The sequence below is a fragment of the Parasteatoda tepidariorum genome, chromosome 9 (genome assembly GCF_982258835.1).
Source record: "Parasteatoda tepidariorum strain Cologne lab strain chromosome 9, Ptep-v5.0, whole genome shotgun sequence".
Classification (NCBI taxonomy): Eukaryota; Metazoa; Arthropoda; class Arachnida; order Araneae; family Theridiidae; genus Parasteatoda; species Parasteatoda tepidariorum.
In genome coordinates, this window is record NC_141763.1 from 100,733,453 (window position 1) to 100,748,892 (window position 15,440).

The 15,440-nt window shown below is 29.6% G+C and overlaps 1 protein-coding gene across 5 annotated transcripts in view; it reads right to left on the reverse strand.

The window, feature by feature from the left end:
- The window catches only part of LOC107454277 (alpha-galactosidase MYORG), a 39,331-nt gene extending 29,760 nt beyond the window's left edge, over positions 1-9,571 (reverse strand). Inside the window, exon 1 of one of the 5 annotated variants that reach the window (XM_016071407.4) lies at positions 9,312-9,571. In XM_016071407.4, the coding sequence (XP_015926893.3) occupies positions 9,312-9,480 (169 nt within the window). In that variant the 5' untranslated portion in view covers positions 9,481-9,571. Of the gene's footprint in view, positions 1-1,895; positions 2,081-9,311 lie in introns of those variants that run through there. The other 4 variants (XM_071187205.2, XM_071187206.2, XM_016071409.4 and 1 more) reach the window with 4 other exon arrangements.
- Between the last annotated feature and the right edge of the window lie 5,869 nt (positions 9,572-15,440).

The window sequence follows — 15,440 nt, forward strand, 5'->3', positions numbered from 1 at the left end:
CGTTTTCTGGTTCAGGTCAAAATTACTATCTATGGATGAATGAATGGATCCACCTTATAAACGGGTAGTGAGATATGTGTGGCTGAAGTCGTGTTCTCCGCCATAGATAGCGTCGTTTGGTTTCATGAAGCAGGCTTGTTGGTATTGGTAAAGTGGCATTAGAAACAACAACAACAGGAATGAAAGGGAAAGAAAACGGCGATTCACTGGCTCCAGAAAATTATATTGATGAAAGCTTCCCTGCGTTAAGATTAAGATGTATGTAAAAAATTTACTGAAAAAAAGAGAAAGAAAGAAGGAAAATTTTGAAAACTGAGTTCTCGCGAGTTCCCATGAAAGTTAAGCCTTGTTTGTAATCAGCGTTTAGTTGCATAACGTTTCAGCAATTATTAAACCGTTTTTGGAACTAAAAAATGTATTAGACTGCTTAGTACATTTTTATTTTCAACAAATTATAAATTTTAGCCTTAATAGCCTTAGCTTTGTTAAGCCTTGTTTGCAATCAGAGTTCAGGTGCTTAACGTTTCGACAACGATTAAACGATTTTAGGACTCAAAAATGTATTAGACTGCGTTGCATATTTTTTCTTTTATCAGTTCATAATTTTTTGCCTTGTTTACTTTCGCTTTGTTAAATCTTGTTGGCTATCAGAGTTCAGTTGCGTATATCGTTTCAGCAATGATTAAACCATTTTTAGAACTGAAAAATGTATCATACTGCCTTGTACATTTTTACATTTATCAGTTCATAATTTTGAGCTCAGTTTGCCTTAGTTTAACTACAATTTTTACATAATTTTAAAGAACATAATTTCGTAAGGCAAAATAAAAAAAAAATTGAGCAACATCGGTTGTATAGTTCCGGAGAAATTGAATTTCAAAAAATCAGATATTTAAAATTCGATTTCTCAAGATTCAACAGATTTTGCACGAATTTTGTATTTTGCCATGCAAAATTATATTCTTTAAAATAATGCAAAAATTTTCATACCTTACAATTTATAATATTTTCGACCCTTATTAAATATATAGGGGTGTAAGGGTATATAAGGGTGTATAAACAAATGATAAATACTTTTTAAAATTTATTTTTTGCACGGAATTATCTTTGGATAAATGAATTTTATAATTGTGTGCAAAAAGTTTTCAATTCGCTTATAAAGTTCTCGAGATTTAGCGAAATACGCAAAAAGTAAAATTAACATTAAGAGCTCCAAACTTTGGATCACTCTCCTGACTAAACTATTGGGACCATACCTTCTTCCACATAGTGACTACCCCCTATACAGTAAAAAAAAAATTGATTCTTAACATTTAGTACATCCTAATGAATTTATTGTTCTATTTGGTTAATAGATTTTCAGCTGACAAAGGCGGGTTTCTGTCAAAAGAATCTCGATCATTTAGGGTTTTATAACTGAAAAAAAATTGGGTACTCCTGACTTGTAAACTAATTTAAAACAAATTTTAAAAACGGAAATAAAATTTAAAAATTAGCTATTTTTCGTGTTTAATAATCTAAGTAGAAAATAAAGCTAATTGACTTACTATTATAGGATAAATGAACACCTTATCAGAATGTAAATCTTTCTTTAAATCATTTCAAGACAAAGAAAAGCTTATAGGCTTTACTTTAGACATTATGAGAAAACTTTTTTTCATTTAAAAAAAATAAAGACCAAAAAAAAATGGAGCGCGTTTCACAGTCTAAGCAAAAAACAAATGCAAAATGACTTACTGTTAAACGGTCAATTCACATTTTATCACTTACTAAAAATTTCTCGAAATCCTTTCAAGACAAAATATTTTTTATAGGCTTTACTTTAGAACTATACTATAAGAAAACTTTTTTCAAAAAATTGACCAAAACTTGAAAAACAAAGTAAATTGACTTACGATTAAATGTTGAATTTACATCTTCATTTCTTTATGCATAAAGATCATTCGAAGACTTTTTGGCATCGTCTTTTACAATAATAAGTTTCTCTCTTTTAATTATGCATTTTTAGAAAGCTTGGGTGTAATGTTCAATAGAATATTTTGGCGACCTCTCCTTCTCACTTCCTACGAACCAACTTAGCTTCAATAAAAGATAATCTCTCTTTATCTGACAAATGACAATTTCCTGTTAAGAATGTTTAGATGAAAAGGGCTAGTTTCCGCCAATGCAATGAAGTCATCTCATAAATTGAAATGTTTATGGAGGGAAATTTTTATGGACTCTCTCTACACGCGCTATTGATCTCCCTCACCCCCACCCCCTTTCTACTCTCAATAAATTACAGCGCATGATTTCCGAAAATAAAAATTGAATTTTTAATTTCTCGAGATCAAACTATATAAATGATACCGCCTCCACTGTTTTTGAAAATGTTTCTCTTCCTTTCATAGTGCAAAAAGTATTAGCTAAATAATAATAATCTTTTTTTAGATAAAATTTTAATATATTTAAATAATAATAAAAAATTTTTTTATGCAGTTATACTTTTTCATATTAATTTATAACAAAGTAAAAATTTTTTTTTCTGCCTTATTCATTTTAACAAATTTTATTGGCGGGAGAATTATGATTTTTTTTAGCCACGTACTCTTTTATTTGAAGATGGCAAAGAAAGGTATTTTTTTAAATTTTGAAATTAGTTTCGGAGCTTATTAGTTTTTTTTCAGGCCTCTTTGATAAAAAAAATAAATTTATGTTACGAATATATGTTACGAAAGGTTAACTAAAAACTCGTATTAATTTCTGAAAAACAACTTGCCATATAGTCTGTTTTCATTAAAAAAAAATCGATTATTTTAATTGGAGGGGATTTAACTTATTAATATTTATGTAAAATAATATTGAAAAATTTTAAAATTTTCACCCACTGGTTCTTCAGTGGTAGAATGACGGAAATCGAATACAAATAGCCGTTAAAAGACTGCTTTTTTTTTTTTTTTAAATTACCTGAAAAAAGTTTCTATTTTTTTTATAACCGTCGTTGAACAGCCGACCCAGTTTTGGGCTTACGACTACTAATGTTCAACCTTAGCCTTGTAATTTTGAACCCAATACAGAAGACAAGGGAACTCCTTGATCAAGAATTAAGTGAAATTTTACCTTCGTGGAGGACTTTGTGACGAAATTAATTACATTTAGAAGAAATCCGCGAAAACCTCCCACTGTTAGCCTGACGCCAAAGATACTCTAACCCATGATCTGTCTACCACTGAAAATATTTTACGTCGCAAAAAGTTTTGTAAACTTCAGTCGTTTACTTGTATGAGAATGCTTATTTATGATCCATTTACTGTTTTTCCATAATCATTTAATGTAAACTGTAAAACGAATTATTGTCCATCTCTAATAGTATCGTAGGCAGAAACTTGGATTGAACTAACTCTACAGTTAGTTCCCGGATATCGGCAAGTAATAGCGAAGAACAGGGGAATAATATATTTAAAATATACTTTACCATAAATTTTTCGATAACTTAATTCCCAGCCTTCAAATTTCATTATTTCAATTCAATCTATTAACAACATTATTTCAAATCTATTAAGAATTCTAATGATGCATAAAACCTACCTAAAGCATTAAATAAATAATTCCAAGAAATTGTAGCAGTAATATATTATTGGATTAAAAAAAAACTTCATTTGCTTTTGAATCAAGTAAACTTAAAGCGTATTTTACATTTAACAGAAGATGCATATCCAATTTATTAAATACTATTTTAATTTAATTCCTCATGAATCACATTATTTGGGTTAGATATTTTTTATTCACTTTTACACTGGGTAATGTATATTTAATTTATTAATTGCTTTATTTTTAATTCATAAATTATATTATTATTTCAATTTTTAATTATATTATTATTTTTTAATTATATTATTATTTTTTAATTATATTATTATTTTTTAATTATATTATTATTTTTTAATTATATTATTATTTAATTTAACAATCGTACATTATTATTTATTTTTATTTAATTTTATGAAGGTTAATATGTTAATTTGAATAACATTATTCTCTTATTTATCAAAACTTTTTATTTAGTTCAGCAATTCTATTATAATTTTCAGCAATCCTATTACAATTTTATTAATCAATTATGTTATTATATATTTGATCTATCTTATTATAACTTAGTTCATCCATCTTATTGTTATTTAATTCATCAATCCTATAATTACGTTATCTATTCTATAGTTATTTAGTTCAGCAATCCTATTTCAATTTTGGTCTACAATTCCATTATAATATAGTTCAGCAATCCTATTTCAATTTTGGTCTACAAATAGTTCAGCAATCCTATTTCAATTTTGGTTTACAATTCTATTATAATGCAGTTCAGCAATCCTATTATAATTTCATGCATACGTTCGACTATTACACAAATAGTTTATCAATCTTATTATTACTTAGTCATCCTCCTTATTATTATTCTTCAAAAATTCGTTTGTAAATTCTGTTATTATTCACTTTATTAATTCTGTTATCATCATGGCTGAGGGTCCCCCTTAATGCTTTGAAATCTCAGCAAAACTTCCCCACAGCATTTCAGGCAAATAAAAAAAATAAAAAAAAATTCATGAATCATTTTTTTTAATTAAATTCACCGAAGTTAAAGACACGAAAGAACTAAAAATAATAGATTTTTTGTCAGATACTTAGCAGATATTAGCCATTTTTTTTCTCACGACTGAAATTTAGATAACTATTATGAATGTGTGTTTTAATTTGTCCTCCTCAAAAATTGGAAACCAGTGACCCCATAGTTAATTAGACCAGTGGTCGGCAAACTTATTAGCCAAAGAGCCAAATATGAACATTACAACAATTTTAAAAAAAATTGGGAGCCAAATCTGCTTGTTTATTAAACTTTTATTACACTAAATAAGTAGTACACTTAATAAAACTAAATTTCATACTTAGTAAATATTTATTAATGCGAACAATGTGCTTGCATCTCCTTGGAAAGTTTGAGTAAGTCAGGTTTGCATGTTGTTGTTTTTAATTTTAGGCATGATTCCAAGTTCTCATCAATAAGATTACTTCTCAGTTTACTCTTGATAATGTTCATGCTTGAAAAAGATTGTACGCACATATATGTAGAACCGAAAAGCGAAAGAACAGCAAACGCGAGATTTTTCAGCTGATCGTGAGAGTCAGGAATACTATTCCAAGCGTTGAAAATGATCATGTCTTCCTTCTCCAGGTCATTCAAAGCAGACCACTTGTGTTGTGAACTAAGATCAAATTTTTTCTTCTCCAATATTTCCAATTCAACACAAAGACGTTCGAATTTAGCGAGCCATATCTCCTTGTTTTTTAAATCCAGTAATCGTATTTCAAAGCTACCAATGTCAATTTCAAAAGGAGAAAATTTCAACTCTGTTATCGTAGCATTAAGAGGATTTTTGACAAATGCTAAAGTTGCTCTGCTCTTTTTAAATTCCTGAAACCTGCTGAGAAATGCTTCTCTCATATTTAAAATTATTGTTTTAAAATGGTGTTTCTAATCTTGTGTAATGATATTCTCAATAAAACGAAATTTTTTTATTTGCTTAACGAATCGGAGTAACGAAAAAGTTTTATTTTTTCATAAACAACACTAGATGGCAGCATTAGTTTTTTTAGTCCATGTCACTTGGCAAACAAAGATCTTCAGTAGTTGTGTCTTTAATTTGGACTTAGTTCAAATTGTGTTAATAGAAAATGGACATAACTCGAAATACATGTTTAAGAAAATATTGACAGCTATTAAAAAAAATGGAAATTGCATCTGCCATTTGATTCCGTTTATAGACGTCTCTTATGAAAGAATAAACTATAATGGATCTAAAATTCATATTGTGAAATTTGTCTCTGAATCATATCTTAGAATTTTTTTTTTAAATGATCTTTTTAGAAAAGATATTTCAAGTCAAAAATTGAAAAAATGATTGACACTTGCCAGTCAAAAATTGATAATAGTATAAAAAAAAAGTTTTTTAAATCTAGATTTTTTAAAAACACTTTAGTGTTCTGAATACAAAGAATAATGCATTTGTAATATATCCGATGTCCTTCACATTGACCAGTAATAATTATGTTTAGTGTTTAAAAAAACCTTCTTAAAAAAAAAAAAAAAAAAAACTTTTTCTCAATATTTTTTTCTTTTGGACAGATTTGGATTCATGGCTCCCAGAATAGAAGGGGTTGTCGAAATCAGGATAATATAGCCCCAATAGTTAGGTCGGGAGAGCGGTCCAGACTTTGGACCCCTTGATGTTAAGTTTCATTCGGCGCATTTAGTCATGTCTCGAGAATTTTTTAAGAGAATTAAAAATAATTCGCACACAATTATAAAATTCTTTCATTAAAAGATAATTCCATGCAAAAAATTATTTTTAATAGTTATTTTTTTTATTATTTAATAATAGTCGAAGACAATTTGAATTGTAATGTATACAGATATTTATGCAATTTTATAGGATGTAATTTTTGTATTGCAAAATACAAAATTTGAACCAAATCAGTTGAATAGCTCCAGAGAAATCGAATTTTAAGTTTACAACTTAATTGCATATGGCCTGCCAGTCATTTTTAAGTTCAGACTCTCCAACCTCTAATTTTATAGAATAATATGTAAAATTTTGATCTTAAAATGTTTTTGCGCGTCACTGTCATGTGACTTAATTTTTGCTAATTTCCCTTAAATATCCGAATTTTAAAAGTTACAACTTTGCACATTTTTTATACTTATCCATTAACAGGGCATAAGTAAGGTAATCAAATTTTTAATTTAATTACCCAACAAAAAATAAAATAAATTTAAAAATATGAAAAAAAATTCAAGAATTCTTAGTCCTTGCCCTAAGTATTTAGCCCAAAATAAATTGTAATTATCTTTCTTATTTGCTGTCTAATTTCAATAAAATTTATTGCATTTCAAGTTAAGCATTCCCACAACAGCAAGTTGTGGGCCAGGGGTCATAGAGGTTAAGGCTACATAATTTCATAAACTACGACATGCTTTCAGTAATTAGATCACCACTGAGCACTGGCCACATTTACTTTCCAGACAAGCTGATACCCATTTGCTCAAAGACTTTACTTTAAAATCTTATGTAGCCAACTTTTTTTTAAACCACAAGCACTCACTTGCAAATTATAATAACCTTTTTGACCATCTGGATTATTTCTAAATATTTCGCCAATTTCTATAATTTACTCCCGCATAAAAAGTTTCTCTTCAAAAATCTACATTTTTCTATAGTTTCCAACGAACAGTGGTGACTCAGGGGATAGAGCACACGCCTCCCAATGTGGTGATCTGGGTTCGATGCCCAACGATGGCTGATCGAAACGAAATTTGCACCTGGCTCGCACCGACCACAGTGCTAACGTAAAATATCCTCAGTGGTAGACGGATCATGGGTTAGAGTCTCCTTGTCGCCAGGCTAACTTTGGGAAGTTTTCGGGATTTTCATCTGTATGTAATTCAATTGCAGGTTCTAAAGTCTTACACGATGGCAAATTTCCCCCAATTACAAGGCTACGGAGTTGAACATTGGTAGTCATAAACTCAGAATTGGGTAGACTGTTCACCCCCGGTTATAAAATAAAATATAGTTGCCAATTTTTTTTTCCTACTCAAAATATCAGATTGTTGATGTAATTCATTTACGTCACACTAAAGCTGCACTATGGGCTATTGGCGACGGTCTGGGAAGCATCCCTGAGGCTGATCCGAAGTCAAGCCATCACAATTTTGATCCTCTGCAGAGGGGATGGCACCCCGCTTCGGTAGCCCGACGACCAGCGCGTGATGTCAATCACATTACGGTAGAACACTTTAACAAGGACCCATACCGCACACCCTCGGTCCCAAGTGGTCATCTACCCGCACACTGACTATAGCCAGTGATGCTTGACTTCAGTGATCTGCTGGGAACCGTGTCTTAACGATCAGTCCACTGCCGGACAAATATTAGATTGAAAATTGCTTTTAACTATTTGACCTGCTAAGTTAACTCCATTAGCTGGATTGAAGAAAATTCTACTATTTTTATTACATTTTATTTTTCGAAAGCAATATGACCAGCATAAAAAAAAATTAATATATACATTAATTATAAAAGAATTAAAAAGAAAAGATTTCTATTCAGCTAACGGAAAAGTATTCTTTCTTTCTTAACCTAGGTATTTCTTTCTTAACTGAAGTACTGGAAATTGTCTCTTCTGGTTTTTTGCCTGATTTCTAAAAAATCTTTGCCTGACTATATATTTCACCCTGATGTAAAAAATTTACTTTTAAAAATCTACTGTTGTCAGCGCCTTTTTTTTTAAAACTGAAAGTACGTCTTTGGAAACTATAATAACTTTTTTGGCTAGCTGGCTTATTTCGAAAATAATCTTAAGAGTGAAAATTGCATTTAAGAGCAATAATGCAATTTGTACACTGTTAGAATTTTCATTCTAAAATTACAGTAAAATAACAGGCAGCAGTCTGTCCGTCCAATTAATCATCAAGTTATTGGTCAAGAACATTTTTTTACTTTAACGCTTTTGAAGTAGGATGATTAAAAAAAACATGAATACAAAATTATACAATTCTTTAGCCTACGACATTTACAACTAGCATTGTTTCAAAATCGTAAGAGAAATGTAACTGCGCATTGAAGCTAGCTTTTAAATAGGTTATGGGAATTGGAGTTAGATTATAGGGCTGAGTTGTGTGTTTCAAATGTGATTCTATTAGTTTATCTGGTTATTTCACCTATCGTGAGACACAAAAATACTTGACCTTTTTTAGGTTGAATAGTTTTACGGTGCTGCCAGCTACGCGTTAATGAGAGTATCGTATTTTCATAGTCCAGGGTCACACATTGGGAAGGGAAGGACGCTGGAAATTCTTCACTTTGTTAAGGAAATGGAGGATATAGTGTGGTGCAGAATTTAGGACTCGAACTGTTGGTCATGAGATGGACAAATCAGCCTTCTCTGTTAGAATGTGTGCTCATGTGCAAAAACTTAAATGACTTTATTAGGTGGGCCTAGAGTTCGTCCGATAAAATTCTGGTTGTTTAACCGTATTAAGTGAAAGCAGTTAATAAACGATTCTTCTCACAGTTAACAGTTTGAATGCCTTCTTATTTATGGTGATTTGACCGCTTTGTTTTGAATATGTTAAAATAAAAAATGAAATAAATTGTTACATTTTTTTCCGAGAAATTTCTTACAGTGTATGCCCGCCCCCCTCTAAAAAGTTTCATTTTAAGTATCTTCAGTGGACAAAATATGTTTTCTTGAAATATTAGAATGAAAATTTCATTTACCTTTTTGACTTTCTGGTTTATTTCTAAGTTCCCACACGTCATCATCTCCTCTATCTGATGGTATATTGTACAAAATAATAGAATTGTAAGAAGCGGCTCTCTCGCGGTCAATCCACATTTTCTTTAGGTTCAGAATCAGAGAATGACAATTAATCTTTTGAATGAACATCCAACACACAATTTTGTTTGAAAAACACTTGAGGTCGGGTCGGATCCAAGAACATTTTTATCACTTGTTCTTCTTATCTCCCTCCAAATAGAATTTAAGAATCCATGTAATAAATAAATCCTTAAAATCTTATCTCGTAGAGGACATCACATTTGTGGAAAATATGAAGACGCTGCATTTTAATTTCTGTGGAGATGAGCTTTTTATGCTTGATTTAAAAAAAAATAGGACACAGCTCGAATTCGTGTTTTGTGAAAATGGACACAGGTCGAAATGTGTGTCTTATGAAAATGAACACAGTTCGAAGTGCGTGCTTATCAAAATGGACACAGTGATTAAGATATACTAAGATATATCTCCGAGATAAGATATATTTAAATACACAAAATGTGTATTTAAATATATAGACACAGCTCAAAATGCGCGTTAAAGATGAACACAGCTCGAAATGGGTGTTTAAAAAATGGACACAGCTCGAAATGCGTGCTTGTGAAAATAGCCGCATCTCAAAACACGAGTTTAGGTAATGGATATAGCAGAGAATGGTTGTTTTAGAAAGTAGACACAATAAAAAATTAATTTTTAATGTTCGGCTTTAACAACTAAACGAAGAATTTCGTTCTTACCCTTTCATACTTTATAATCACCAAGCATCATCATTTCTGGGCAAAATCTGAAATTTCTCGGTCAGGGTGTCTGGGCTTGTCGCAGATGTAACCTTCCAGTCTTTACTTTCAGAACAATAAAGTGATAAAGTGGGTTTTAAAAGTCTGATTTCGTAGAACGTTAATTTAAAACCACTATTGCAAATGTATGGGACTCGGGACAATTTTAAATAACTTTTCAAAATAGATTAATTTTTTTAAATAAAAAATCTTCTAATAAGTGATTTACGCAAACGAATGACTTTACATAACGAATTTATATAAAACCATTCGTTTTTTCTTTAAAAAATACGAAAAAATTACTGAAAAGATATTTTTGAAAAAGCATTTCTCTTTCATTTTTAAAAAAATTTTAAAACAGAAGTTTGAAAAATGAAATCAAATGCTATGTCCATTTCCTTTAAGGACGCATTTTGAGCCGCGTCCATTTCCATTAAGCACGCATTTCGAGCTGTATCTATTTTTTAAGGAGGCATTTCGAGCTGAGTCCATTTCTTTTAAGCACACATTTCAAGATGCGTGCGAGGTTCTCTTATTATTTAGATAAAAAAAAAGCAAATAACTTCAGTTTTCGAGGAGCCCGCAAAAAGAATTTTGACATAATATCAAAATTACAGAATTAGAAAACATTTTAGATGAATATTTAAACGGAGCCTTTCAACGAAAAAGTCCTCACTTATGAGGGCTATTAATGTTCTGTTTATATGACGAACGATATATTCGCTTACTTTTTTTATTTCGCTTACTTTTAACTCAGTCTTCACCTCATCTGTATTTATATGTTTAAACTTGTTGGTTCAATTTTAACTTACATGTTGTTTTACTTAAAAGCTTCCTCTGCGGCCACTTGCCAACTATTGATTCATTGTATATTTGGTGAAATGAAATTGCTGTTTTGTTCTGTAAATTTTACTTATTTCTGTGTGCTAAATTTTATATTTTCATTTCCTTGCAATCTATGATTTGTTATGCAAGACTTTTCTTTTGTCTCCACTGGGCCTGCCTTTTGTTAACCCTTCATTTTACTTGTTCTACTTTATACAAGAACGAAATGGTTTGTAGGTTTACTGGCTCACTATAAGGGAGGTCTTGTCGGCAAACTGCATTATAAGGCGGACCTCGGAGCTTTTAATGTATTCTTGCTGTTGCCATCAGCTTTTTATGTATGCAATGTTTGGTTTTTGATAAATGCCACGGATGTGGCCAGTTCGATCTGGTTGGTCGGCTGGGTGCATGTGCCGGCGGTTGGATTCATTCAATTCTTATATGACGAAGGACAAAAGACCCGAAACTTAATAGACTGCAGGCAAGTTTTTATTTCAACCGGCCATGGAGTGTGTGGAGAACACCAAAATAAATTGTTCAATAAGAATTGCATCTATTGTGGTGAATACCGAAGCATTGATCATCTGATTTTAAATTGCACTTACTTCCGATCACTTCGTGGCAATCATTTCAATAATATAGATCAATACAAATGTTTCGCAAACTTGACCTGCAGAAACATCATTAAAACAAACTTTGGAGGATGTTCTGGGGGGGGATGACCCATAGTCATTCGGAACCTGAGCGCAATATGGGTGTCTCACTCTTTATTCTTATTCATTGCACTTTTAACTTACGTCTTACACATTGTATTTTATTCTTGCTCATGGATTATGGTGGATTTTGTGGGCCATTTGTGTTTTTAACTGTTTTAATTATTACTGTTGACTTTTAACTCTTTCAATGGACCATGTGTTTTACGGGTCATGATCCTATGATGATTTTAATTCAATTCACCCTGCTGATGTTGTTTTGGGCAGGGTGGTTTTTTTTACCCAACATTTTTTACTATGATGCTTTCATTGGATTTTATTCTTGATCTTGGTCCTTGTTCTTTGGTCTCTGTACGGATCTGTGTTTTATTGACGTTTTGTCTGATTTTACGTTCTGTTCAATTTTAATGTTTGCATCAATGGCCACTTTAAGCTTATAAGGGTCTGTTGACTCAAATATTAAATTTTATATGGGCCTATTTAAATAGATCTTATTCAGTGGCTTTATAAATATTGGCATAAATGTAATCTTGTGCAATGTAAGGTATATCAGCACAATGTATGAGTTATATATGAAAAAACTATGTCACCGATATTTTATTTATATTTTCTTCCAAATGTTTGTTCATGTTCGTCAGGCTGTTGCCCTTTACTTTTATTTTCATATCAATAAATGTCACGGTGGGCCTTCGCGAATTCCCCGACCGGCACACACCGAACTTGCACCCCCTTTGCTGGGCCGGCCTGCAGCGGCGACGGGTCAGATATTTACGTATGCCCTAAAATATAGGGCGGCTCGTTGAATTATTAAACCTTATATTTATGAAAAACTAAACGATTATATAAAGTTTGAAGAAAATAAAATAATAAGTTTCACAGTGTGCCAAAAAGTAACATTTTGAATAACATTTGATCTAGTGATCGGATTTTGACGTAAATATGCTAATTAATGAGTGCAGACGATACATTAAGTGACGAAATCGAACTTTCTTGGAATAAACATACCATTGTTCTCGATGGATTTGTATTTCTGACTCTGAAAATATCAGAGGATAGTGCATTCCCCCCCCCCCAACAGTTTGGTCAGGAGTGGCTGTCAAAAGCTTATGTTCATGTTATGTTAATTTCGTTTTCTCCGTATATCATGAAATTAAAGCATTCATCTCATTAAAATTCTCATGAAAATGAAAAAGACAGTTAAGTGGTGAATTATTCATAATAAATAGTAAACAACTGTATTTAAAACTTATATTTAGGAGGACTTATCAAAAAAAAAAAAAAAAAAAAAAAAACAAGGGAAAAATTAATATTTTAAATACTAATTTTAAGAAAATGGCATTCTCTCTTTCTTTTCAAAAGCCTACAAGAAAAGTAAAACTGAAGAAATAAAATAATAATTGGGTAAAAAATCACACACAGATTTTAATGGTAATTATTAATTAAACTAGGTAATTAATTCTTAATTAAAATAAACAAATCTCAATTTTCTAAGGATATTTTAAAATTAAAAAAAAAAAAAATACAATCAGAAAATTTATTGCCTCAAAAATTTACTTAAATTATTTAAATAAAATTCTATATTTTTTTCTTCGCATTAAAACTTCATAGAGAATAACTGAATATGCAAAGAAATAAGAGACATAATGGTATAAAGTTTTATTCAAAATACAAAAAAGAGCAATTTGAAGATACAATACGATGATAAATTAAAATTTTACATTATTTTGACTCATATTTATCAAATTATTTAAAATAAAAGCTGAAACAGAGAAAGAAAATCGTAAAAAGAAATAACGTAAATCAACGTCATATGTATTTAGTCATATAAAAATCAAAAAAGAAAAAGTAATCGCTTATAAACTAATTTATAGCAATTTTTTTATAAAGTTTCATGCCCTTTTTCTTTTCATTAAAATTGACTAGAAAATGATTAAAAAAAAACAGAGAAGGTAAAGATCTACATAGGGAATAAAAAAGGGTAATTTTATCTTATTTTACTAATGAAAATTAATGAAAAAATAAGATTATTAAATATCATATTTATCAAGCCATATGAAATATTAAAACAAACACAAAAAATTTAATCTCCAAAAAATATTTAAAAAAAAAACATTATTTCAAATACAGTGCTATCCTCCATTAAATTCCAATTTAACAGAATTAATTACAATTACAGTTTAATTACAATTTAACAGAAAATAATCAATCAGAAAAGTAAGAAAAATATGAAGAAATAAAAAAAAATTCAGAAAAAAAATTACATAGTGAATAAGGAAAAAGAATTGTTTTATATCACGTTAAATGAAACTGCAAACGCTCTTTCTCTTCAAAATAATAATCATTGATATAAAATAATCGAAAATTGAAGAACTAACTAAGTAAAAAAATACTAACGGAATAAAAAAGGAATTACTATTAAAAAATGAATTTAATAGATTTTTTCAGCTTATTTTCCTTCGTAAATTTCAAAATGGTATTCTTTGTTTCTTTTTATTAGAGCTAACTAAAAAAGAATAATCGGAAACTAAATAAATAAAAAAACTAAATGGGAAAAAAATCACATATAGATGGTAATGGGCAGATTTTAGCTAAACTATTAATAATAAATATCAGTAAAAAAACTTATTTATTAGGCTAAATCAAAAAGTCAAAAAATCAAGTGAACGTTTATTTCTCAAAAACTTATTTTACGAAATGACATTCTCTCTTTCTTTTCATTAAAGCTTACAAGAAACTTAATCGAAAATGTTATCTTCAAAATAATAATAATCGATATAAAATAATCGGAAATTAAATAGCAAGCTAAATAAAAAAGATACTAACGATATTAAAAGAGGACAATTTACAGGAACTGTATTAATTCTATGTAATAAATAATACGTTTTATATATCTGATTTATCCGGCCCTGTAAAAAGAAAAAGAAGAACTATAATTAAACTGAGAAAAGTAAATTAAATTTATCTACATTGTAAGTGAAATAATATTTTAAAAAAAGATAAATAAGCTTCAGATTTTTCTGGATTCATTAAAAATCCATAACAAATAGAAAAAAAAGCTTTCAAAACCATTAATTTGAATAAAGTTATTTGCTTGAAATTACATACACTCTCTCTCTCTTTTTATTTAAACTGAACAGAAAAATCACGAAAAAATGAAGCAGGAGGAAACATTGTGTCAAAGAAAATTGAACAAAAATTGAACAAATGAAAATTATAAAAAACAAATATTTAACTTTTTGTCTACGTTAATAATGATAATAATAAATAAACTAAACGTAATTAAATTCCATATTTAAATTACCTTATTGACAATCCATAAGCATATAGAAAATTAATCTCCCCCAAAAACTAATTGGAAAAAAGTGTAAAACTGCTTACCTTCTTTTTTTCAGTGCAACTGAAGAGAAAACTAGCAAAAATGAAGTTATAGGAAACAGTGCAAACAAAATTCACATAAAATTAAGAGTAAGAAACGTAAATTTTTGGCTACGTTATTAATTACAAAATAATAAATAAATTAACTTAATTAAACCTCTCATTTTTCTGGATTTATTAAGAAACCATAATAAATAAAAAAAATTAATCTTTCAAAAAAACTAATTTGATTAAAATTTCCTATACTGGTTCTTTTAATTTAAACTGAGCAGAGAACTGGCAAAAATGGAGCATAAAACACAAAGAGGCAAGAATCTACATAAATTTAAAACAAAAGGAAGTTTTTGGCTACGTAATTAATTACTGAAAATAAATTAATTAA